The sequence below is a fragment of the Malania oleifera genome, chromosome 4, assembly GCF_029873635.1.
Source record: "Malania oleifera isolate guangnan ecotype guangnan chromosome 4, ASM2987363v1, whole genome shotgun sequence".
In the NCBI taxonomy this organism is placed as follows: domain Eukaryota; kingdom Viridiplantae; phylum Streptophyta; class Magnoliopsida; order Santalales; family Ximeniaceae; genus Malania; species Malania oleifera.
This window is the reverse complement of record NC_080420.1, coordinates 99,281,848-99,308,104: the sequence shown is the minus strand read 5'-3', so window position 1 is coordinate 99,308,104 and position 26,257 is coordinate 99,281,848. Positions and strand designations below refer to the sequence as shown.

General features: G+C 35.7%; 1 protein-coding gene across 1 annotated transcript; it reads left to right on the top strand.

The window, feature by feature from the left end:
- Positions 1-853: 853 nt before the first annotated feature.
- On the top strand, positions 854-25,746 carry LOC131153540 (glutamate--tRNA ligase, cytoplasmic). Its single transcript, XM_058105903.1, has 6 exons — positions 854-1,349; positions 3,101-3,188; positions 3,295-3,448; positions 22,079-23,208; positions 24,176-24,643; positions 25,252-25,746. The coding sequence occupies exons 1-6, from the start codon at positions 1,210-1,212 to the stop codon at positions 25,468-25,470; spliced, it is 2,199 nt and encodes a 732-aa protein (XP_057961886.1). The 5' UTR covers positions 854-1,209; the 3' UTR covers positions 25,471-25,746.
- The last annotated feature ends 511 nt before the right edge of the window (positions 25,747-26,257 follow it).

Here is a 26,257-nt window from a genome sequence, read left to right as displayed (position 1 = left end):
TACTTTTTCAAAGAATTATGACAATTTTAACTTATTCTTTGTTTCTCAAAGTTCGTATTAAAAAGGTACAAAATAAAGATTTTGTTTAGTTATACAAAGAGATTATTTATTATTTATTTGTAGGTTTCAAAATAATTATAAAAAATACAACTTGTCTTCTAATTTCCAAAAAAAAAAAATATAAGATAATATGTGAAATTATGCAAATTTTGACTTGAATTTAATTTTTTTTTGGTAGATTTAAAGGAAACTCAATACACAAACCATATAAATCAAAGTGCAATATCCAAATTCGATGCTACAATATGCAAAGAAGAATTAATAATCTAGAAACTAATAAAAAGATATGTTCTAAATTTTGAAAATTTAAAAATAAAGTGTCATTTTTATAATTATTTAAATAATTAACAATAGAAAATATTTTCACATCTAAAGCGTCCTAGGTTTTTTTTTTTCATCAACTAGTAGGGATTAAAGGATGAAAGTTCAAACCATTGTCTAGGAGTGACAAAACGGGTTAAAACCTGACGGGTGACTTGTGATTCGCCTGTTCAAATCGACTTTGAGTTTAATACAAAATGACTGATTTATAAATAGGTCAACTCAGACCCGACTCGTTTATTAAACGAGTTAAGCAGGTTCGGGTTGGGTCACCCATCGGATGACCTGTTTATGATCTGTTTAAAAATAAAATAAAGGAGTTTTTTTTTTAAAAAGAAAATATGTCATTTTATATAAATTATTTAAATTTTTTAAAAATAAACAGATTATGATTTTTAAACAAATGACTCGTTTATTAAACGGACAGATTTAGATTTATATAATTATCACTCATTAATGAATGGGTCAATCTGAACTTGTTTAATCTTGACCTGACTTGCCCCAACCCGCTAACCCGCCAACCCATTCTTCTGTTATGGATTGATGTTGGATTAAGGATTTCCAATTTTCCATATGATCACACGCTAAACCGGATTTCCATTGTCAATCCAGGGTCCCCTAGGTTTTAGTGGAAAACATGATGCGCAAGTCAAACAGGGGATTCGCATTTCCCTGGTATCGCATTTCAGCTTAGAGCTGCCAGCCATCAACACTACTTCATACCCAACAAAGCTTAAGGCTGCAGCATTCCTGACTTCTTCCTCTTCTTCTTCTTCTTCTTCTTCTTCGTGTTTGTTTGTCATCTCAGTTCAATTAAGCAGTGCTGAAATGACGGAGATCAAGCTATCATTCTCCGCCAATAACCCTCCTCTATCAGTGATTGCGGCGGCGAAGGTTGCTGCCTTAACTTTGTCAACGGATTCAACTCTCACCTCTGGCTCCCCTCCAACATTCCTCTTCTCCAATGGGTAAGTGTTATACTTCTACGATGCTTTGCAGATTTTTTCCTTTTGCCGTGTCAGTTTTGTTCGAGTTTAATCCATCGCATGTTGTCTTAAAATTTTCTTGTCCGCCTCCTCGCTCATGTACATGATGATGCTGGGGGTGATGGAACTTTTTAAACTTACAAATTAGAGCTGAGAGTTAGTAGAATTGAGCCTATGATGAACCTTTTTTTTTTTTCACTTAATATTGGTTTTTTTTTTTTTCTTTCCATTGGTGTGATTTGTCATGTTCTGATGTTTAACTTGGAAATTAGAGCTGAGAGTTAGTAGAATTGAGCCTATGATGTACCTTTTAATTTCACTCTTCCATTATTTTATTTTAGTGTTCTTTCAGAAGTTTGAAATAATATCCCACTTGGGGAAAAAAAGAAAAAGAAAAAGAAAAATCAGAACAGATGTTCTTGAAGTGTACAGTGAAATTGTTGTCTCTGGTTAATGAACAGGCCTCGGCATGGACTTTCTGAGGAGGGTGAGTTTTGGGATTTTTCTTTGCATACACCTAGGATCCTCTTCTGTTGCTGGTGAAACTAACAGTGCATCGAATATGACTAACTGAGTCAAACCCTAATTCTTCAGGTGTGAAGTTAGCCTGGCATCTGAATTGGAAATATACTTACATGAGGAGTGGATGCAGTGCCGTAGTAAAAATCAACCATTGAAATAACTATCCTCCTAGCTCTTCATTTAATTATTCCATTGGCGGTTGGTACTGCCTCTACGTTTGAGAACAATTATTTATGGTTTTGAATTTGAATTTTGTGGGGATTGTATGAAATTCATAAAATTTTGTATTGTGACTTGTCCAAATTTACCCAAATCCAAATTAAAGGTTCGAACTCCATACTTCTAAACACAGGGCAAGTGTTTTTTTAAGTTTTTAAAAGTGTATTTGAACTTGTATTTGTAGCTTTGACTCACTTGAAAAGAATAGCAGGGCCTCAGGAAAATAAATTTAAAAACACCAATTTATTGTTTTCCAATTTTCTTATGAAAATGTTGAAAAACTGGAAAACAAGGTGGCATTATTGTAATTGTTTAGAAAAAATGGAAGATGATAATTGTTTTCCTCGAATGGATGGGCCCTTAAGTTTTCTATTATGCTGCCAATTCTATTGTCAAATGCTATCTATGTTCACTCTACTGGATCTTCCATTAGACATGTTTTATCAATAATTTTGTTTTTGATGGGTTTTTTGGGAAGTGGAAGATGAAATTTAGTATTGTTCGACAAAAATGCGTCTATAGAGTTTTATTTACGTATTCTAGGTCACAGCTTGAAAGCTTCATGGCCTAGCTGTATGTCCTTAAAAATCCACCTAAAGTTCATAAAACTTCATTGGGTTACAATTAGCACGCATACCGCACTGTACTGATGATGGCTGATGCGTTATTGCTTATGGAATGCTCATACACACACATTTATAGTGACATGCTCATATTTATTGATTACTTGACTAAGAATGGTTTTAGACAGGTTGACCTTGTGTATTGTTAGTATTATTATTGGCTATTTTGCATCTTTATTCATGTGCGGATGATTTTCTATGTATGTAATTTGTAAAATGATCTCTTTTTGATTCAAAGTGAGATTGTTGTTATTAAATCAATTATGGGCAGGTTTTTTCGTGCTGTTTGTTCTATGATTATTATAATTTCATTTAAGCAGTGCATAGAAAGATCTCCAAACTGATTTTTTACCCCAACTTGCCTTCTAGATTGAAATTGCATGGAACAAATGTACTTCTTCGTTATGTTGGTCGGGTAGCAGATTTCTATGGGCAGAATGCTGCTGAATCTGGCCAGGTGCTTTTCTTTGCCTCATATGAATTTTAAGTATTAATTAATTTTTCCCATAATGTTCTTCGTCTCAGCTATTGATAATGTATTACATCCTTTTTTAAAATTGTAGATTGATGAATGGCTAGATTACGTGCCTGTTCTTTCCTCTGGCTCTGAATTCGAGGGTGCATGTAGCTTTGTGGATGGTTATTTGTTGAATCGAACTTTTTTGGTTGGTTATAGTCTGTCCATAGCAGATATAGCAGTTTGGGCAGGCCTTGTGGGTAAGCATGCTAGATCCTTACCATTTTATTGAAGCATATCGACACTAGTCTCCTGGATGTTTTATGTTGTGTTTCTTGGAAAAACTTAAGGTCCAATGTTGATCCTATCACCACTAACAGGGATTATTTAGCTGCTGGAATCCGTGGATAACTGTATATTTTTTTATGCTGGTTGATGGGTCCATGGCAGTTCTCATCTGGGGATTAACACTTTCAAATGTTACATAAAGCAATTTTATTTTTTGACTATTTCTTAGCTGTTGGTCACTTGGTCTATAGGATCGCTTTTAGGCTAGGTTGGCCCCTTGTGGCCGATGAAGAGGAACTTTAAAGAAGGAACTGCTGAAGAGGAGCTGAATTTGTTATAGTATTCTGAAATAAGGAGTAGTAAGAAAGAAAAAAGTTGATCATCAGTGTTGCTGTAAGGATCGTAAAAATATTTAAAATGTCTAAAATGAATATACATTTTTAGGAAATGTAACTAATCCATGGATAATTTTGTAATATTTGAAAAAACTTAAGGGCATCCTAGGAATAGAATAATTTGTTTTTAAAAAAAGCTAGCTTTAGCCTTTAGAAAGCTTCTAATCTGTAACTCTTTGAAGCTTCTTGCAAGAGCTAACAACTAGCTTTTAAAGCTGAAGATGTTGTTTACCAGTTGGTTCAAGAAAGCAGGACCAAACTCACCCTTTACAAAGACGCTCATTAAATGGGGGTCTCTTATCCAGTGATCAATGCCTTCAAATGTTTATAAATCATTTTTGTTGAGCAATCCACTGATCTGTTGTCCTTTGAGCTTTGTAAACTTACATGAAATTCAAAAAATTACACAAATCACCTAGACGTTTAGTCTTGATGGTACTTGTTCGCCCTCCATCCATTAGCCATTAAAACCTAGACGGAATTTGATGACACCAGCTCCTATTTTTTAGAGAAGGCCTATATAACAGTCACTACAATTTATAGTAATATTTGTAAAAAAATCTCTTTTTTGTATGAAGAGTTACGAGGAATGGTGAAGCTCAAAGCTAGAAACCCCAAGAAATATTTGTGTTGTTTTGGTGCTGGAATTATAAGATATGAATTCTTTGTCAAGGCGCCCAAGGGTTGAATATGTGCTTGGCTTTCAAATCTGTGAAAGCTTTGATTGTTTGCAGAGTAATTGCCGAGGGAAGGGATGGCGAAATTGTAACCCTTACTTGTTTTAATAATAAATCAATGGTGAATGATGGAATGTTTTTAAGGATTACTTTGTTTATTGAAGAAAATGATCAATTAGCTAAAACAGCTGGAAACTGTGAACGGAACCCATAGCTGAAATCCAGAGTTCATACTCCACAAAATCTGTAATTAATTTTGTTGGCCTAACAAGGCTTAATCTTGTTTTGATGATAACAAATCAAGGTTACTTAATATGTCTATTTAAGTGTGAGTTTCAGGACTCAAGTGTTTTTGTAAAATCAAGTGAGCATACTTGAAGAACTCAAATGATATGTACACTTAAAGTCGTGAATCATGAAGAATATAAAGCTTCAAGTCTTGTGGGACATGAAGTTCATTGAAGCAGTGCATAAAGTTCACAAGAATCTTGGAAGCTTCACAACATGAAGACTTAGGAACTTAGATAGATTTATGTGTGAAAGTCTCATGTAAGCACTTCAAATTTCAATATTGAATGATTGAAGCTCTTAGGATATATCATGGACTTAGAGATCTGTTTTATACATGAAAAATATTTTCTTAAAGTCCAAATTAAGTTTTCCAAAGTGTGAATTTAAGTTTGGAACCAAAACATTGAAAAACAAGTATTGCTGAAAGGACAGGCGACTGATGATATTTCATCAGGCTACTGAGGTGCTACTGACTTTGAAAATATGCAAACAGAATAGGCACAAGTGACTGACCTATCGGGAATAGTCGATTGACCCCATTCTGACTTTCAGAATGCGCTATCTTTAAAAGAGCACAGGCGACTGACCCTTCGAGTCCAGTCGACTGATGCGTATGTTTAAACGTTTAACAACGCTAATCTTGTTTCCAAAACTTGCATGATTGGTTTCCAAATTGAGAGAAAATTTGAGGGAAAACTTCTTGAAACCCTAGTGCACTATTTAAACTTCATATTCTCGCACATTAGGGCGCAAGAAGAGAGAATGGCACGCTCATATTCTATAAAACTTTTTGGTTATACTTTTCTGAAGAGGCTGCTGTGTTCTTGCTGAAAACTCACGTTACTTTGATTTGATCTTTCAAAACTCACACTCTTAAATCAGATTTCTGGTGATATACTTTCGAGCTTCAACTTCTATATTGATTTTATTTGAAGTATTGTGATTCTAACGTGTACTAATCTGCTCGATAGAGGAGTATTTTTTGTACAAGCCATTGTGCTTTCATTGTATTGTTTTTGACGATTCAGAGACTTTGAATCGTTGGCGTTGGCTAATGAGAGGGTTGTTCTCATTAGAGAGGCGAACTCCACCTTGAACGGAGAGAGCCTTTACTTCACCTGGTAATGAAGCTGGAAAGGAAATCCTCAAAGCGGGTTGCTTGAGGCAAGGACATAGGCTGCGGCCGTACCTTGTAAAAATCCAGTGTTCAACTCTTCTTTCCTTACTCTTTTAATTTTTACAAGATATAACCTGTGTGCATGATTTTATTTTCATTAAGAACTTACTGAATATTGAAACTTGCTGAGTATTGAATCTTGCTGAATATTGAATCTTGCTAAATATTGAAACTTGCTGAATATTGGAAATTAGCTGAATATCGATTTTGGTTGTGATTGAATCTATATTGGTTTTGATTTGGTTGTTGGATTGAAAATTCAGACAAGTATAAAGTTCTGAAGTCTTGTGTGAATAAGCTGAGGTTAAAAGGTTTTCTTAATTAAAGCATATATGCAAAGAATACTTCACTACTGAAATTGTTTTTTGAAAATATCATTGAGTATTGTTGTAAATTGAAATCTGGTAAATTGTTCAGCTGAGTAAATTGAAACTTGATCTTGTAATATAATTGTAGATTTCATATGCATATTCGTGCTCATTTCTAGGACTCCCAATTGGTATAGTACGGTCGCTGCATAGATATATTGTTTGTGCAAATCGTTGAAGTTTAAATAATCAGGGGTTAAAGTAAAAAGGAATTCCGCAAACAAATTTTAAATAACCCAATTCACCCCCCTCGTGGGAATACATCCTAATTTCAAATTTGATTTGAGAATTGAGTAATTGAGGTAAAATTCCTTGGTTCCTTCAGTTATTGGACATACCAAGTCACTTGCTACAGTAACTGAACGTAAGACATATTGGACATTATGAATAAAATGAAACCATGTTACTAAGTTACATAGATCATGGTGCACCATGTTACTAAGTTACATAGATCATGGTGCATTCTGGATTCTTGTATGCATGCAGGATGTGGTATGCCACTTTACTAAGTTGCATAGATCATGGTGCACTCTCGATCCTTGTATGCATGCAGGATGTGGCATGCCACTATGATATGGTCTGTGGTGGATAGGGGTAGAATGAGTTGGTTTTCTCTTTTAAACACTGGTGTGTTCTGCATTACTGATTAGTTTTCCTTATGAAATATTTAAGGTGGCATATGGAGATTTCTCTGAATAAATATAAGAAAACTGCTCACTTTCTCTGTTTTTTTTTTCCCGTCCCATATATAACTATTTTGGGATTCATTTTTTTTAATATCTTCTATTTCTTCTCTTCTATTTTTTCATTAATTCATTTTGCTAATTGAACAATTTTGAGAGATCAGATACCCTCCCCTTTTGTTTAACTGCATTGTGCACCATTGCAATCTTGGACATGAAAAGTACCTTGAATGGGTACTGTGATCCCATGTTGCAGTTCAAGGAGGGATCCCTGTAACTACACAAAAGACCCTATTTCCAATTCAGACTCACATTTCCATAGATTGATAGAGATGCCAAAAAATAAAATTTTTTAAAAATTTGGCGTTTGAGTTAGTCAAAAGCTTAGCCTGTCTAATACTGTCCTTTTCAATTGGCACCATCAGAATAATATCTAATTATCCGCAAACCTACTTGACCTTTTATTGGTGGTTGCTGAATTGATGAGGTGAGATCTTTTGAGGCCCCAAATTCTTGCCTGGAGAAGAATACTCTCTAATGGACAGGCCCTGAAGAATAGACAATAGATGGCAGTTAATTGCGGTTTGATTTGTTGGCTGGAAAAGTGTCTCTGTCTGAAAAACATTCCCAAAGCTCTTCTTTCTTGGTTTATATGTGCTGTATATGAGCTTCTTATTATTTGGCATTTGGTGTTGATGATGGTGGAAGTTTGTGTTGGTTTGGTGCTGTTGTTGTCAGAATCTGGATGTATGATGAATGTTGCAGGTGTATGGTGGCAATTTGAAGAAATCAGATTGAGGACGAATAGATGGGGATGTGTTACCCCCACCGACCTCCCTCCTCTCTCTCTCTCTGCTTGACAAGTTGGTTGCAGTAAAAATTGTGAAATTTGGGTATTTCCTGATGTTATGGGTTTTATTTTGCAATGGAGAAAATGTTCAAAGAAATTCAATTTAACTCTGTGTTTCGACATATATCTCAGAGGGGAGGTTTGTGTAATTTTTGGGACTTGAGGGAAGCTTTTGTCTTCTTGAAAAAGGTCAGGGGAGTTTTTTTTTTTCCTTTCTCCTTTGCTTTTATGACTATATCTTAACCATCACTCTACTGGGTTACTTTTAGCAAAAATCTTCTAATGACATAAAGGGTGTTTGTCAGCTTGACTGATCTAACCCCTTCTCATCTTTTTCTCTTTCTTTTTTTCTACTTTCTTGCCCTAACCCTAATTCTCATATTATCTTGATGATCAAGTTAGTCAAGTTAGATCTTTCAGGTTAATAGCTTGGTATCAGAGCAATAAACCTTTTTAATCCTACTTGATCTGACTTATGTTTAATGCAAAAAAAAAGAGGTTTATAGAGTCAAGTGAAGCTGGGGTGAGCATCAAATGGTCTGGAATGGCTCTGGAACTCTTCTCTAATGTACTCTCTTGCAATTTTGCCTCATCTCTGATCACCTCTGCTCACCTCTGTTAAGTTATGATGAAGTCCTTTGTCTCTCAATTGTGCCTGTGGGCTCTCATTTTGTTGCAACTAAATTTCCTGGACTTTTCGACATTATATCCTGACTTTTCCTTGAATTCAACATATTTTAGCAAATTATATCTCGCTGCTTTCTTACCCAAGCTTCCTATTTCCACCAGCTGAGTTTCTCGTGGGTTTCACCATTCTTTCGAGCATAAAGAGAAGTTATTGACTTTATTAGCTTTGGAGAATGACATGATTTGAATGACTAAGTTTGTGGGTCACTGAAAGTCCTCTATGGTGCTGAGTAATGAAGAATTTCAGTGGGTTTTTATTCAGATTACAGTTTTCTGGCTGGGGCTCTGTGGTTTAGATAAGAGTATTAAGGGTTTACTTTTCAGGGTGAAAGGAGGTTTTCTTCATCTAAAGCTACTTGGGAACAGAGAGGGAGGTCGAGGCAGCTCTGTTTGTTTCCCAGAATGGTTCAAAGCTGCTGGATGGTGGAAGCTTTTCTGTATTTTCTAGGATATTGTTGGTTGAGAAGAGAGAAATTTGAAGGCTGAAAGGATGATCCTTTGTTTCATTGACTTTTGGTCCATAAATCTGCAAAGGATTGAGAAAATTAGGAGTGTTATGGGGCCAAGAAAGCCGAATATTTCCTATGCTGAAGCTCTTCAATCAGATCTGCTGAAAAGCACCATAGTCGCCAGCAAGGGGGTGGCTTGCAACCGTTTGTACCCTATTGCAAAAAATCTGGGAACATCTTCAATCATAGGGTGTAATGGTGGGAAGGGGAGGGGATATTGGGATTGGTTTGGGAATTTCAATTTTAAAAAAGTTGTAAAGTGTAGATCTGGGCATTAGAAGTTAAGAATGGGTCTGAGGTATTGAGCATTAATGGTAAACAGGGGAATGGACCTATTTCTAAGGAAAGATAGAGGTGTAAAAATTGGCTATGGTTAAAAACTTTCATAATGGACTTACTGGGATTGAAGAAAGCCCAATGACTGAACAGAATGGAGCTGATGATTGGTGAGAACCACTCAAATGCAAAAGCAGAACTGCAGGATTACAATAAAGACCCATAAGAAGATCACAGTATGGGAAAGAGGTTCTGCAAAGGGTTATTGATGTTGATACCCAGAGGGATATTTAGGGATTTGAAGAGAATTAAAGTGCAAAACCTAACAATTTATAGATGATCATTGCTGTGCAAAAAGTCATTTATTCTCCACTATTTTCTTTGGATGGTCCTACGAAGAAAATGGATGAACAGTATAAAGAGTTTTTCATTGAAAGAGGTTGAGGATAGCAAGTTGTAAGAGTGTGAGATGAAATGGAGAGCTTGTGAGAGCATGCTAACGATTTATTTTTGGAGAGTTTTTTCCAATTTTAATTTTAATTTTTAATAAAATATTAAATAATAGTTTGGTTGGGAAAATATTTACCATTTTGATGCTGACGTAATCTCGTTGGACGGGGTAGCGAGATTTATCAACTAGCGATTTTTGCATGGCGAATTTCTCTCCTCCTCTGTCTCTGTTTCTTTGGTGCATAGAACCTCCTGTCTCTCCCTATCGTCTCTCTTGATCGGAGCCGCTGATGGGGAAGGATTTAAGGTTGCAGAAGGAGCGGAGCAAGGTTGGGATTTTCCCGGTGAGCCCCTCCCCAAAAAAACTCTCTCTTCCTTCTCCGTTTCTCCAGCATTAAGTGCTTTGAGGTATCGCCGAAGACCCCCGGCGTTCACAAGCGCTCCAGGCTTTCATTTCATGCAAAAACTTGAAATCACCCAAAATGGATATAAGTTGGATGGAAAAATTCTGAATCTTACCAATGGATTTTTAAGATTGGTGAGGAAAACTGAACTTTGCATCAGTTTTTCATGAAGACCCAGAAATTTTCTGGTGAGAAATCAAAACAGAGCCCATACGTATTCATTTTTATTCTCAGAGAATCGCATAACTGAAAAAATCAAATTGGTGCCATCCAAAGATTGAGCCTCTGGGCATGGAGGATAGAAGTTAAGCTTGAAAATAGTGTCTCTGTTTACTTGGCACCATTGCCCTTGGATTTGAATCATTTATTGAGTGCTATTTGGTTGATCACATCTACAGAAAAAAAAAATAATAATAATAATAAAACACATTGATCAGATGGTTCCAACAATTCCATTTCAATCAATATCCCTCAATAATGTAAAAAACCTTTAGGCAAAATATCTAAAACAAGCACCCAAAAATTAGATGAAGATAGATTCAAGCTGACATATTCTGTACATTGTACACCTAAAAAATGGTCATCTCCTAGCTCCTTATGATGCAGAAATGCACGGGGTGGGAGGCGTGGTTTGCATGCAATTGTTTTTTAAGGCAATGTAGATAAATGCGGAGACATCAAAAAATGATGAGCTCTATCTGAGAAAGAGCAGCAATTTCACCAATGTCTCAGACTTGCTTCTTCATTCCCACTTCCACCTCTTGTGGCATTTGCTGATCTCCAAAGATTGAGCCTCTGTTTTTTTTAGTTATGCAATTCTTTGAGAATAAAAATGAATACGTATGGGCTCTGTTTTGATTTCTCACCGGAAAATTTCTGGGTCTTTGTGAAAAACTGATGCAAAGTTCAGTTTTCCTCACCAATCTTAAAAATCCATTGGTAAGATTCAGAGCTTTTTCCATCCAACTTAAAATCCATTTTGGGTGATTTCAGGCGTGCGTGAAACGAAAGCGCAGAGCACTGGTGAAGGCCAGGGGTCTTCGACGAGACCTCGAAGCACTTAATGTCGGAGAAACGGAGAAGGAAGATAGAGTTTTTGGCAAGGGGCTCACTGGGAAAATCCCAACCTTGCTCTGCTCCTTCTGCAACCTTAAATCCTTCCCCCATTGGCGGCTCCGATCAAGAGAGATGATAGGGAGAGGGAGGAGGAGAGAAATTCGCCATGCAAAAATCGCTAGTTGATTTAGTGAGATTTCACCAGATTTTTGTCAAATTTCGCTATCCCATTTAGCGAGATTACGTTAGCATCAAAATGGGAAATATTTTCCCAACCAAACTATTATTTAATATTTTATTAAAAAATGAAATTAAAATTGGAAAAAACTTTATTTTTGGACCAGTTGATGGAAAAACAAGGGACGAACGAAGGCTTATTGGGCTATTGATTAGATAGGCCACAATGTGAGTCGCCATCTAATAATCCTGTGGACTTAAGTGAATGTTTTTTATATGGGCATCATGTGGCAGGGGCTAACATGTCCAGAAGTTCCTTTTAAGAAGCACATGGTTAGTGTTCTCCATTGAAATAGCACAAACAATCAAATAGAAAATTTAGTCAAAGAGGGGGATTTGGCTATTGTTCCCTTGGGTGACTGTCTCCTTGTTTAAATTATTAATGTGTCTGATCTAGTAAAAGAGCAAGGTTTGGTGTTGAATGAGTTTTTCATGAAGGATCAAGAGGGTCACAAGTCCCAAAAAGGTATTACCTGTTCCTTGCTTGTCAAATTCTACTCTTAATTCATTTTCCAAAAGGATACATCTTTTGAGGGAGGAGTTGTGACCATTAATTCACTAGGGGATGGGAGAGACAATCGAGATCCTCAAAAACTCCTTGCAGGTATGGGTATTAAGATGGTGAATCCTTTAGGAGAAGAGATGAAAGTGGTAGTTCCTCCTAATACATATGAGAGGAAGAAGAAGGTGCAAAAAGAATTGAATAAGTTAGTTATTTTAGTTACTTATAAAAAAAAAAAAGTTAGTTATTTTAGTTAATTATGAATGTGGTAAGGAAAGAGTTGAGGGGGAGAAAGTGGTTAAATTATGAAGATCGTTAGTTGGAATGTGTATGAATCCAGGGAATGTGATGAAGAGGGGGCTAATTTTGAATAGGAGTTATCTTGATATTGTTTTTATCCAAGCAACTAGGGAGTGTGGATGGGTGTGTTATTCATAGTATTTGGGAGGGTAGGTATAAGGAGTGGGAGGTTCCCCCCCCCCCCCCCCCCCTTTAGGGTGCAGTTGGGGGAGTTCTTATCTTGTGGGATACTTATTTAGTTGTTGAAATTGATAGTCTTGTGGTCTTTTTATTTTTATTTTTATTACCTTTGCTGAGTTTGTTGCAAGTGAAAAGTAGGGGTCTGTGGTGGGTTTAGTTGGTCTATGGTCCTTCTAGACCTGCTTTTATGTCTTATTTTTTGGGATGAGTGATTGGCTGCATGGTTTTTCCTATCCTAGGTGGTTTTGGGAGATACTTCGATGTGGTGAGATCTCCTAAGGGAAAAAAGGGAGGGATGTTGGATCACCTCAAGTTTGAGAAATTTTGATAGGTTTATTGTGGATTGTGGGTTGAGGGATCTTCTTTTGGGTAATGCTTTACTTTCCCTTTAGCAATATATATATATATATATATATATATATATGGGTAGGGCAGTGGGGTGGGGGAGTAGTTGCTAGTTGTTTAGATAGGTTCTGTTTTCTAGTGATTGGGAGGTCGAGTTTCTTAATCTTTTACAGGGGTCTTGTTAAGGCCAATGTTGGATTATTTTCCTATTTTTTTAGAGTCTAGCAAGATCAAGTGGGGTCCAACTCTCTGCAGATTTAAAAATATGTGGCTCAATCATAACTCCTTTTTGTCTTTGGCTAGGAATGTTTGGAGTGGGAATGTTGAGAAGAGTTTGAAGGGTTTAGGTTTATGAAAAAACTAAAGAGTCTAAATGAAGAGTTAAAAATTTGAAATACCAAACTTTTTTGGGATTTTGGGGCTAAGAAAAACAGCATTTTAGGTGAGCTCACTTTGTTGGATAGAAAGGAAGATGAAAGGGGTCCTCTAGAGTATGATAAGGCCAAGAGGGTAATGCTGATTAATGAGTTTGAGGAGGTAATTTTTTAGGGAATTGAGGAGTTGGACGAAAAATATAAAGTTTAAATGGGTTAGGGAAGGGGATTGTAATTCAAAATTTCTCCATAGATTGGTTACTAGGAAGAAGAGAAAGAATATGATTATGGTATTAGAACTGACGGGAGGTGTAACGCCCCGAACCCTTAAACCCGGGTCCGGTGCGTTATACCTGATAAAATCCCTGATAATCCATAATCCATAATATATGCAGCGGAAATATAACTATAATCTCCATATAACATAATACCAGAGTTTACTAATTCTAACTACCAACCATAATAAATTAATCATCCACTAGGATTCAAATATATACATGTCTCCAAAACATTATCCACTAATACCAGTATGTTTCACAACCATCCATATCTTATAAAACTTAAAACATAAATTATAAAACATAAAATATACATATCAAAATTAACATAAAAATATACCCTTTTTTCTTATATCTTTCAAAAAATGTTATAAAATCTCGAGCTCTCAAAGCTCGATCCTGAGAAATCCTGAAAAAGATGAATTCATATTCGGGTGAGACACATCTCAGTAAGGGAAGAAACAATATATTAAAACAGTGTGTGGCCAACATGAGTTAAATAGATATCATTTTATTTCATTTGCAAATCATCATATAACATTGAAATCGTTTTCTGAACCTAAACAATCACATGCAAATATTTAAGTCACGAGATTACCTGAGGATAGGGGTGATTACCAGCTCATACAAGTAGCACCCTTCTGCTCTGATACATTTAGCAACCCGAAGGTCACGATTTAAGTATACCAGAGCACTCACCTTACTCAGTAAGACCTCAAGTGTTAAACTGATCTCGTACTTATGCGTTCAACAATAGTTTATCGGCAAAGGCCCTAAGGATTGGGAATTCTACCTGCCCATACAAGTAGGTTCTCTCTGCCCTAGTGCGTTATGTAGCTACTGCCACATCTGAAGCTACTAGTGCACTCGCCTTACTCAGCAAACCCTCAGGCGAAAGGTATGCCTCGCCCAATCGTAACATGTTCTACGTACATACATACTTCTATTATCATAATACATTATTCTTTTCTATCATTATACATTCATGCACATTCATTCCTATTCTTCACTTAACTTTGCATTTCGTTTCACTTTAAGTGACTCTTTCCCATTTACATCATTTACCTTTGTCATTTCATTTTATTGTCATTTCATTGTATAACATTTTATTTCATTACTTCGTACTACAGCTGGTCTTTAGCCATCATCAGTTAGTATACGTAGAAACGTGCTAGATCTGCTAACACAGCTCTTTTTAGCTGTCATCAGTTAGTCTACACAGAAGTGTGCTAGATCTGTTAATATGGCTGTCTTTCAGCTGTCTTACATTTACATGGTTGCATTTAACATACATAGGCAACATTGTCCATATCATATTTTATTCTCATTGCTTTACTTACTTAGCCTGCATCTCATACATTTAATATATATTTGCACAGAATCTCATGCCACACAATTTAGCAATAAAATTCATACACTGCCTGTAAAATAAGCCAACTAACATTTAATGTTTATATACTGAAAATACCTTTCATTTCTTATTTAATCATCCTGAAAATAATTCCCACTTTCATCAGTTCATTTTCGCATATATGTCTAATAAACAGCCCATACTCGAAAAAATATAATTTAAACAGTTGGCATTTTACCCATACTGAAACATATACACGTACATATAACACAATTTATTTTTCCATTAAATTCATAAAAATTCTGATTTAATATATATTTTTTCTCTTACCTGGTTTCTTGAACTACGCCAATAGGGACTTCGAAAAATACCTGCGGCGCTCGCCCGGACCCTGAATCAAAAATTCCTAACTCCAATAAATTATTCATGAATAAAATATTATTTAAATATTTCCTAGGGCTATAATTCCTAAATAAATAAATATATCCTTAAATTTAGCCAAATTGCCAAATTTCTCAAATTCCACTCTCGCTTTGGAGTAGGGCTTAGAAAACCTTAATTGAAAAATTACCTACGTCAAAATGACGACAACGACAATTGGGACCCCGTGGTGGTGCCTGATCGTCGATTCAATAGCAGATTTAACCAGAAATTGGGGAAAAATTACCTTTCCCCAGGAGCAGTACCTAAGCCGTTCTCACGACAAATCCGCTCCGGTAGAAATGTCGGTGGTGGAGTTAGGAATCCAACGATACCTTCTGTTTCCCGATCGGTTGAGTATTCGTCGAGAAATGAGAGGAGAGAGAGAGGCGGAGACGGAAAGGCGACGGAGAACAACTGAGTTGTAGAGAGAGATTGAGAGAGAGAGAGACGTCTGAAATCTTGAGGCGTGAACAAGTTTGTAATTGAATTGGATTTCAAATTAAAATCCAATTCATTTAATTCTATCTTTACATTATTTTATATTATATATATATATATAAATATAATACTTTAACTTATAACCTTTATATATATATGTGTGTGTGTGTGTGTGTACATATATAATTTAATATACATATCTTTATTTTAATTTTTTTTTCCACACTATTCATTTTATTTGTTTATTTAATTAATTATTTCAATAATAATTAATTAATCAATAATTAGTCTTAATTTTTTTTTCATTGTTTTTTTTTAATACTATTTCTTTTTACTTGTTTATTTAATACATTAATTTAAAATGTTTAACTAATTAACTGATTAATAATTTTAATTTATTAAAATTTTTTTCGGGTTATTACAGGAGGAGAGGTTGCTTCTGATTCTTCTTTGATATCTGAGGATTGCTGATTTTTTTTAAAATTATTATTTAAAATTGAGGGTGCTTATAGCCCTATGTGTGAAGGGTTGGAGTGGAATCCTATTTGTTGTGATAAGATTAGGTGGTTGGAACAGCCTTTTGATGAAAGAGAGGTTATGTCGGTTGTGCTGGGGTTGGAATGGGATAAGGATCCAGGTCTAAGTGGTTTTAGTATGGCTGTCTTTCAAGACTGTCGGGATGTGGTTAGAGGGGATTTAATGAAGATCTTCAATAAGTTATTTTCTAATGAAGATCTTCAACTTTCATCATTTTGATGCCTATGAAGAATAGGTCTATTAAACTTGTAGATTTTCAATCTATTTGTCTAGTGACTGTGTGCAAAAGATCATTGTAAAGGGTTTTAGCTAATAGGCTGAGTTTTATGATAGGATATACTATTTCAGAGGTTCAATGTGCTTTTGTGTGGGAATAGGTAGATTTGGATGCTATTTTAGTGGCAAATGATGTTTTTGAGGATGTTCATAGAAGGAGAAATAAATTGAGTTGTTTTTAAAGTAGACTTTGAAAAGGCTTTTGATGGAATTTTCTTGATAAAATCATTTTTGAGGAAGGAGTTTGGGGAAAGGTGGCAGACTTGGATGAGGAAGTATTTATCTAATTATTCTTTCTCGGTCATTATCATTGGAGAGACTAAATATTGGTTTAGGGCTTTGAGGGGGGTTAGGCAAGAAGACCCTCTCTCTGCTTTTTCCTTATGCTGGATGTCTTGAGTAGATTGGTTCATAGGGCTCTAGAGTGGGATTGTGAGAGGGACTGGGGTAGGGAGTGGGGAGTTGTGGTTTCCCAAGCTCGGTTTGCTTGTAATACTATTTTCTCCTTGGAATATCATGGGAAGTCTTCTAAATTTGCTGACTATTTTGCAATTGCTTAAGAGGGTCTCTGGGTTAAAAATAAATTCGGGAAAGAGTGGGATAGCTTGTATTAATTTGGGTATTCTAGATCTTTGGAATTGTTCTCTTTAGTTTGTGGTATTCTTTATTGGCCTCTGATTTATTTAGGGTGTGATTCTACGTGGTAATCTTACGTTAGTTGGGTTTTGAATCCTGTGAGGAGAAGGTGTCTAAGAGGTTGGATGGGAGAGGGTGCTTTATTTTCTCTAGGTGGGCATATTGCCCTCATTTAGGATTGCGTTGCTAGTATCCCTCTTTATTTCTTGTCTATTCTTAGAGTTATTGTGAGGGTAGCCAGTAATATTGAGAAAATCGTGAGAGATTTCCCAGAAAGAACTCTTGGTCAGTTGGGTTGTTGTATATAGGTCTGAAAAGGAGGGGGTTTGGGTCTTGGTAAGTTGGAGTCTAAGAACATTGCTTTAATGGGTAAATGGTTGTAACGTTTTCGCTTAGAGAAGCTTTCCCTTTGGCACAAAGTTAGGAAAGTAAATTTGTCTTGCAGGGTGATGGTGGGGATGCTAATTTGGGGTTGAGATGCTTTTGTGTCAGTCTTTGGAAGTGTATTTTGGAGTAATATCCTCTGTATTCCTGATACTAATTTTATTTTGGGCAATGAGTATCGCATTCGGTTTTGGGAAGACATTTTGCTGGGGGTTCCTTGCTTTGCACGTCTTTTCTCATTTATCTAGACTGTTTGCTTTGCACAATGAATCTATTTCTTCATTCTTTATTTAAAGTGGGGAGGGATTCTTTGGGATTTCCTTTTCTGTTGGGCTTTTTATGATGGGGAGATGTTGGAGTTCACCTCCTCATTAATTTTGTAGTCTTTTTTCTGCTAAGGGGGACTTTGTGGATTCTAGTTTCTTTGGGGGTGTACACTTCTAAGTCTTTTTTTGAGCACTTAAACAACAAAAACATGTCCTTCCCACTTCATATTTCTATTTGGAAGGCTAAAGAAGGTCTCTCAAATATTAAGGCTTTTATTTGATTAATTTTTCTTAAATCTTAGTAGGGTTAACAATAACAATCTGTTGTGGAGTAGGATGCCTTTTAAGGCCTTGTCTGTAGATGTTTGTTCTCTTCATTTCGAAAGCTCAAAATCTGTCTTGCACTTGTGTCTTTGTTGCTCACTTTCATGGTGGGCTTGGAATAATGTTTTTGGCTTATTTGGAGAGGGTGCGTCTGGAGTCAGAGGAGGATTTATTGGCTGCATCATTTTCAGGTTTCAGGTGGAGGTAAGATGGTTTGGCATCATGGAGGTGTGTAATTTTTGCTGCTTTGTGGGGGATTTGGTTGGAGCAGAATACTTGAGTTTTTATGGGAAATAGGATGTCTTCAACCATGCTTTGGGATAGGATTTAGTATCTGGCCTCCTTGTGGGTTTTTGCAGCAGGATGTTTAAGAGGAGTCCCCTTTTCAGACTTACAGCATGATTGCAGGGCAGTGCTGTTTTGGTAGTTTTTGTTTTTGGTTCCTTTATCTTCTAAGGAGGAACTCTGCTTGTGATGCACTTCATGTCTTAATTTTTTCACACACAGCCGGTCCCAAGCCAGGGTAAAGGAGGAGGGTTCTGTTAGGTAGCTGACGGCCAATGTAAAATTTGTCAGATCACTATGATATGAATCCTTACTTAATATTTGCTGGGGCGTCCCCTCTGAGCGACGCGTTGTACTTGAACCACTTGGGTGTAGTGAAAAGTGGGTGAGGGTGGGCTAGGTCATCGTTGCCTCGAAGCAACGCACCATGTCAGCGCCCGGGTACAGTGTCATCTGGATGTGAGCAGGTAAAGACGTTAGTTCAGGAAACTAGGATTAGATTAGTAACTTGGAATATAGAGACACTTATGGGTAGAAACATGGAAATTGTGGATAAATGATTAGAAGAAGAATTAATATAATTTGCCTTCAAGAAACTAAATGGGTGGGGGAGAAAGCTAGAGAAATTAATAAATTAGGATTTAAACTTTGGTACATTGGAAAAGAAAAACATAAGAATGAAGTAGACATTATTATAGACAAAAACTTAAAAGACAGCATTGTGGATGTGACTAGAGTAGGGGATAGAATTTTAAAAATCAAGATGGTATCAGGACGAGATAATAAATATCATTAGTGCTTATGCTCCTCAAGTCGGTTTAGCAGAAAATCTTAAGAGACAATTTTGGGAAGATATGGATAGTATTATACAAGGCATACTAGGGGCTGAGAAAATATTTATAGGAGGAAATCTGAATGGACACGTCGGAAGAGATATAAAAATTACGAGAAGATACATAGAGAGTATGAATATAGAGACAAAAATGAGCTTGGGGAGATGATCTTAGACTTCGCTATGTCATATGATTTTAGTATAATGAATACTTGTTTTAAGAAGAGAGAAGAACACTTAATAACCTTAAAAAGTGGACAAAATAGAAGTCAAATAGATTTTTTTTTTTTACTAGGAGGGTAGATCGTTTATCATGCATGGATTGTAAAGTTATTCTAGGTGAAAGCATAATCACACAGGATAGAGTTTTAGTGTTAGATATATGTATTAAAAAATGGAAGAAAAAAGGATAAAATAAACCAATGTAAGAGAACTAGATGGTGGAACCTAAAACGAGAAAATATAATAAAATTTAAAGATAAAATGATCAAAGATGGGGATAGGACTATAGAGGATGGGATAGATACTAATACTTTTTGGAATAAATTAGCTAGCTCTATTAAAAAATAGCAAAAGAGATTTTAGGTGAATCAAGGGGAAGATTCTTGAATAGCAAAGAGAGTTGATGGTGGGATAAAGATGTACAAAAAATCATAAATACAAAAAGAATTTGGTATAAAACGTGGCAAAAATGTAGAAATAGAGATACCTTTGAAAAATATAAGGAGGCAAGAAAAGATGCAAAAAAGGCCGTTAGTGAAGCTAAATATAGATAATTTAATAGTTTGTATGATAGATTAGGTACAAAAGAAGGGGACAAAGATATGTTTAAACTTGCTAAAGTTAGAGAAAGGAAGAGTAAGGACTTAGGAAATGTAAAATGTATAAAAAGTGAGGATGATATTGTCTTGGTTAAGGACGAAGACATTAAAGAAAGATAACGAAATTATTTTAGTAAGTTGTTTAATGAAAACCAAATAGAAGGCTTAAACTTAGAATTGTCAAATGAGGAAAAGACTAAAAATATGAGATTTATTCGCAAAATTAGAGTTAATGAAGTTAAGTTTGCACTAAAAAAAATGAAAAATGGGAAAGTTATGGGACTAGATAATGTCCCAATTGAAGTTTGTAAATGCTTTGGTGATAACGGAATTATATGGTTAACTAATTTATTTAATACAATTATAAAAACTAAGAAAATGCTAGATGAATGAAGGAAAAACACTTTAATACCTATATACATAAGTAAAGGAAATATTCAAAATTGTAATAACTATCATGGAAGTAAACTTATGAATCATACGATGAAACTATGGGAAAGGGTAGTTGAACAAAGATTAAGGTTAGAAACGAAGGTCTCTGAAAATTAATTTGGTTTTATGCTTGGGAGATCTACGACAGAAGCTATTTATCTTTTAAGAAGATTAATGGAAAATTTTAGGGAAAAGAAGAGGGACTTGCATATGATATTTATTGACCTTGAGAAAGCATATGATAGGATATCTAGGGAAGTTCTATGGTTGGTTTTAGAAAAAGGGTGTATGTAGTAGGTATATACCGATGTCATTAAGGATATGTACAATGGAGTAATGACTAGTGTAAGGACTATAGATGGAGAAACTAGAAAATTTCCAATCATCATAGGTGTACATCAAGGATCTTCTTTGAGTCATTATCTTTTTGTTTTAGTGATGGACCAATTTATTAAGAGTATTCAAAAGGAGGTTCTATGGTGTATGTTGTTTGTAGATGATATTGTATTAATTTACGAAACTAAGGATGAAGTAGAGACTGAGTTAGAATTATGGAAAGAAGCTTTGGAATCTAGGCTTTAGGATAAGTAGAGATAAGACATAGTATATGAAATGTAATTTTAGTAATGATAGGAGGAATATTGGAGACAAAGTTAAACTTGATGATGAAGAAATAAATAGCACTTGTAGATTTCGATACCTTGGATCTATTATGCAAGCGGAAGGAGAAATTGAAGATGATGTAATGCATAGAGTTAAAGCAGGTTGGGTAAAATGGAGAAGTGCTTCAAGTGTGATTTGTGATCGTAGAATACCCTTAAAATTGAAGGGGAAGTTTTATAGGACAGCTATAATACCAGCTATGCTATATGGATCGGAATGTTGGGCGAAGAAGAAACATAATATCCAAAAAGTAAAAATTGCCAAGATGAGAATGCTTAGATGGATGAGTGACATAACATTGAAAGATGAATTAATGAATGAACATATTTGTGGTAAGTTAGGTTTAGCTCCTATAGAAGATAAGGGAGGGACGACTCAGATGGTATGGACATTTGCAACGTAGGCCACATAGTGCACTTGGGGGGCAGTAGAAGGGGTAGGAGTAGATCTAAAATAACTTGGGATGAGATAGTGAGTAAGAATTTAATATCCCTAAATCTATCAAAAGAAATGGTCCATGATTGCATAAGTAGCAGAAAAAGATTCATATAACTGACCCCAACTAGTGGGACTAAGGCTTGGTTTTGTTGTTGTTGTTGTTATCTTCTAAGGAGGATTTCTTATGCTTCTTGGCGTACTTGTCCTGTTCAATAAAATCTCTTCTTGTTAGATAAAAGAAAATAAAAATAAAAATAAAGGGTGTCTGTCCTATAAAAACAAGGATGATGCCTTTTCTTTCTTCCTCTTCCAGAACGCAGTGTTGCTGTCCTCTAATGGGCAATCTTTGTCATTGATTTGTGTGTGTGTGTGTGTGTGTGTGTGCGCGTGCTTTTTTTTCTATTGTTATTTGTTGCATTAGTACTTCTGTACAAGTATAATATTATGCTTTTCTCAGGAACTGGACAGAGGTGGGAAAGTTTAAGAAAGTCAAACAAATTTCAGAATTTAGTGCGGTGGTTCAATTCAATATCTGCAGAATATAGTACTGTCTTAGATGAAGTCACAGCAACATATGTTGGGAAAAGAGGTTTGGGAAAGCCAACAGCAGCCAAAGCAAAAGCAAAAGAGCAGCAAGCTGTTAATCATCATTCAAAGAATGAGAATGGTGATACCAATGAAAAGGGTAAAGCAGGTAGTCGACCAGCTGTTGAAATTGATCTCCCAAATGCAGAAGTTGGAAATGTGCGCTTGCGATTTGCACCAGAACCCAGTGGCTATCTTCATATTGGGCACTCAAAAGCAGCTCTATTAAACAAGTACTTTGCTCAGAGGTATAAAGGTCATCTAATTGTGCGTTTTGATGATACTAATCCTGCCAAAGAAAGCAATGAGTTTGTAGAAAATCTTTTGAAAGATATTGAGACTTTGGGTATTGAGTATGAGGCCATTACATATACTTCAGATTATTTCCCAAGATTAATCGAAATGGCTGAAAACTTGATTTGTAAGGGTAAAGCATATGTTGACGATACCCCACGTGAGCAAATGCAGAAAGAAAGGATGGATGGAATTGAGTCAAAATGTAGGAATAATAGTGTAGAGAAGAATGTGGAATTATGGAAGGAAATGATTGCAGGATCTGAAAGGGGTTTGCAGTGCTGCCTCCGTGGGAAGTTGGATATGCAGGACCCAAACAAGTCACTCCGCGATCCAGTTTACTACCGCTGCAATCCTCTCTCTCACCATCGGATTGGGTCTAAGTACAAGTTATATCCAACCTATGATTTTGCTTGTCCTTTTGTTGATGCTGAGGAAGGTATAACACATGCTCTTAGATCTAGCGAGTACCATGACCGCAATGCTCAGTATCATAGGATACAAGAGGATATGGGAGTTAGAAAAGTTCACCTTTATGAATTTAGTCGGTTGAATATGGTGTATACACTTCTTAGCAAACGTAAGCTACTATGGTTTGTTCAGAATGGCAAGGTTGATGGATGGGATGATCCTCGTTTCCCGACTGTCCAAGGAATCGTACGTCGAGGTCTTAAAGTTGAGGCGTTGATACAGTTTATTCTTGAACAGGTATGATAATATAGGCAAGCAGTCCTTACTTTGATATGAATAAATTTCTCAAATTTCTTCACCTTTTGATTGCTTCCATTACAAAAATCTTACTACCAAATCTTCAGTAACAAAATCAACAATTTGGGAAGCATGGTTTTAAATTTTGATTTCAACTACAATTTTGAGACTAAAAATATGGAAATTTCATTTCGTTGTTGATGTTGATTTTTATTTTAAAAAATGATGGAAATTAGTATTAAAGCATGCAATTTTTTTTTTAATGAAACTTGTGAAACTGCTAATAGACATTAAAGCAAGATTTAGAACTAAAATATAATAAATAAAATACACGAATGATTGGTAAATGGTGTATAATGCGTGTAATGCAATAACCTCGTAAAGCATATTCCATTAATATAAATGAAATTCGTAAATCAGCTAAATATTACTTTTAGCAAATAAAGATAGTTTATATATAAATTGATTCAAATGTTGTAGCTAATATTGAGTTCAATTTTTGCATAAATTTCAAAGGTCTGAATTTTCATTCATATCCTTCTGGCTATCATTTTTATTTTTAAAAAAATAAGTTTATTTAGATGAAAATTTAGATGTCTTTTTGAATCTCAAATTTTAATTTCAAAGAATTTTGTTCCATTGGCAAAATTCTGACAAATTTCATTGAAATATTTTAAAGATTTTGAGTGATTCATAGAATTTTTTTATGGATATTTAGAAAGATGGACATTGAGTGCCATTTCAATATCAAGGGTACTGGAAAGCGAAAATTTGGACGGAGACTTTAACCATTTTGTTGAAATACATGACTTGGACATTTAGATTTTTCAGACTATGTAGAACTGTGCAGTGCTTCCTACATACTTCCTACACCTGATGAAAATATATGACCTTAAATTTACGCCAAAATATTGTACTATATGCTTTCTTATATTAACTATTGTTTTTATGAATTATTTGTTTTCAGGGTGCATCTAAAAATTTAAATCTCATGGAATGGGACAAACTTTGGACCATTAACAAGAAGATTATTGATCCTGTTTGCCCCAGACATACAGCTGTTATTGCAGAACACCGTGTACTGTTGACCCTAACTGATGGCCCTGAGAAACCATTTGTTCGCATCATACCAAGGCATAAAAAATATGAAGGTGCTGGTCTGAAGTCTACAACATACACCAAACAGATATGGATAGATTATGTTGATGCAGAGTCCATCTCAGTGGATGAGGAAATAACCTTAATGGATTGGGGGAATGCCATAGTTAAAGAAATTTTGAACGACCAGGATGGAAAAATTACACACTTAACAGGAGTTTTGCATCTTGAAGGATCTGTGAAGACAACAAAATTGAAGCTTACTTGGCTGCCTGACATTAGTGAACTAGTCAATCTGTCATTGATGGAGTTCGACTACCTGATCACAAAAAAGAAGGTAAATGCTAGTTCATTGATAACATAAACATATAAAATCTTGTTTTACAGCACAAATGCTGTTCTTTAATGGTTTGAACTCACTTATTTCTGGATTGGTGTTGTCAAATTCATGCTTAGTCTTCCAACGGATTTTTCAGATGTTTGCAGAGCTGTTTCATGACCAAATATTTGGCTTCTGTTGGCAATCATTTCCTTCTGAATAGGAATACCTGCCAAGTTAATTATTTCCTATTATCTGTTTGATACAAATGCATGTGTTGCCCTCCATTGTGAACAGCAGCACCTGACACATAAAATTCCTTTGTAGAAATGATAATGTGCATTTATGCATGTATTTTTGTATGTTATTCCAGTGTGTGTTCAGTTGAAAGTAATAGATTTGTTTTTGATTGTCAAATCAAAACTTTTAAGGAGAGTATGAAAATATAATCTATAATTAAGCATCAATGTGATGTCCATTATATGGTAAGGAGGAGGAATTTATAAATTTCTTGAGAGGTTATGTGACAAAACAGGCATTGTGTACAAATTATTATTTACACATTCTGTTTATGAAGCAAGTTTGGTTTTTATGATGGTGGTGCTTACGAGTGTTTGTGCTTGCAGCTGGATGAGGGCGAGGAATTCCTGGATGTGCTTAACCCATGTACTAAAAGGGAGACTGCAGCCCTGGGGGATGCCAACATGCGGAATTTAAAGTGTGGGGAGATATTGCAGCTGGAGAGGAAGGGCTATTTTAGGTGTGATGTTCCTTATGTTAGATCGTCAAAGCCTATGGTTCTGTTTGCAATCCCAGACGGCAGGCAGCAAACTGGGTTGAAGTAAGGCCTTTAGGTAATAAGGATTTTTCTCCTCTGTGGACTAACAAGACTTTGGGAACCATTTTTAAATCTTGTTTGTTATACCTCCAGCTCTATCAATTGAATGGTGGATTCTCTTCTCTTTTCTTGTTCCTGCCTCAGGTCATGGCATGCATCTGTTCATTTTTTTTTCCTATATTGATGTCCAAAGCAGATTTGTGGGCATTTGAAAAGAGGGATTGTAGAGGTATGAGTTAGTGAGACGTATTACTCAAAAATGCATTCCCCTCTTTGTTGTTTTTGTTTCTTGTGCTTGTTCCTGTTTTCTTTCCCCTTCCAATTAGCTTGTCTGATGGTTGTGAGTTGGAATTTAACAGAAATTTGCTCGGTACTTTGTGCTGTGTTGTGGGGACTTTGATTAGAAAATATTGTTAGATTTTGTAAAGAGGTTGCCATTGGGGCTTCTTTCAGATGGAGTGCAGCATTTAGCTTCTCTTTTTTTTTTTGGATTACGCACCGAGTATCCACGTGTCCATTTTACGGTCCACGTGACTAATCCTGTGCCCCTTGAAGTTGACCTCATAACTCCAAAAGGAGGGTAAATTCAGGAGTCAGGGGCGGAAATGAACCTAGGAGGGTTTGAACACCTGATCTCGTGAGAGGCACTCCCGTAGTCCGTACTATCACCTGAACCACACCCGCAGGGTGTTTCAAGGGATGTTGTTTCGAGATGTTTTCTGTTTTTTATGAGCTAGGACTTCCTTTGCAACATAATTTCTTCTAATCTTACAAATATGCATTTTTTTAAGTAT

What these genes read in the sequence shown, in the direction of transcription:
- LOC131153540 (XM_058105903.1), top strand. Translation starts at nt 1,210, where the DNA reads ATGACGGAGATCAAGCTATCATTCTCCGCCAATAACCCTCCTCTATCA. An exon ending in ATGCTGCTGAATCTGGCCAG is followed by an intron (nt 3,189 to 3,294) that starts GTGCTTTTCTTT and finishes TTAAAATTGTAG; the next exon opens with ATTGATGAATGGCTAGATTA. An exon ending in TACAGTTTATTCTTGAACAG is followed by an intron (nt 23,209 to 24,175) that starts GTATGATAATAT and finishes ATTTGTTTTCAG; the next exon opens with GGTGCATCTAAAAATTTAAA.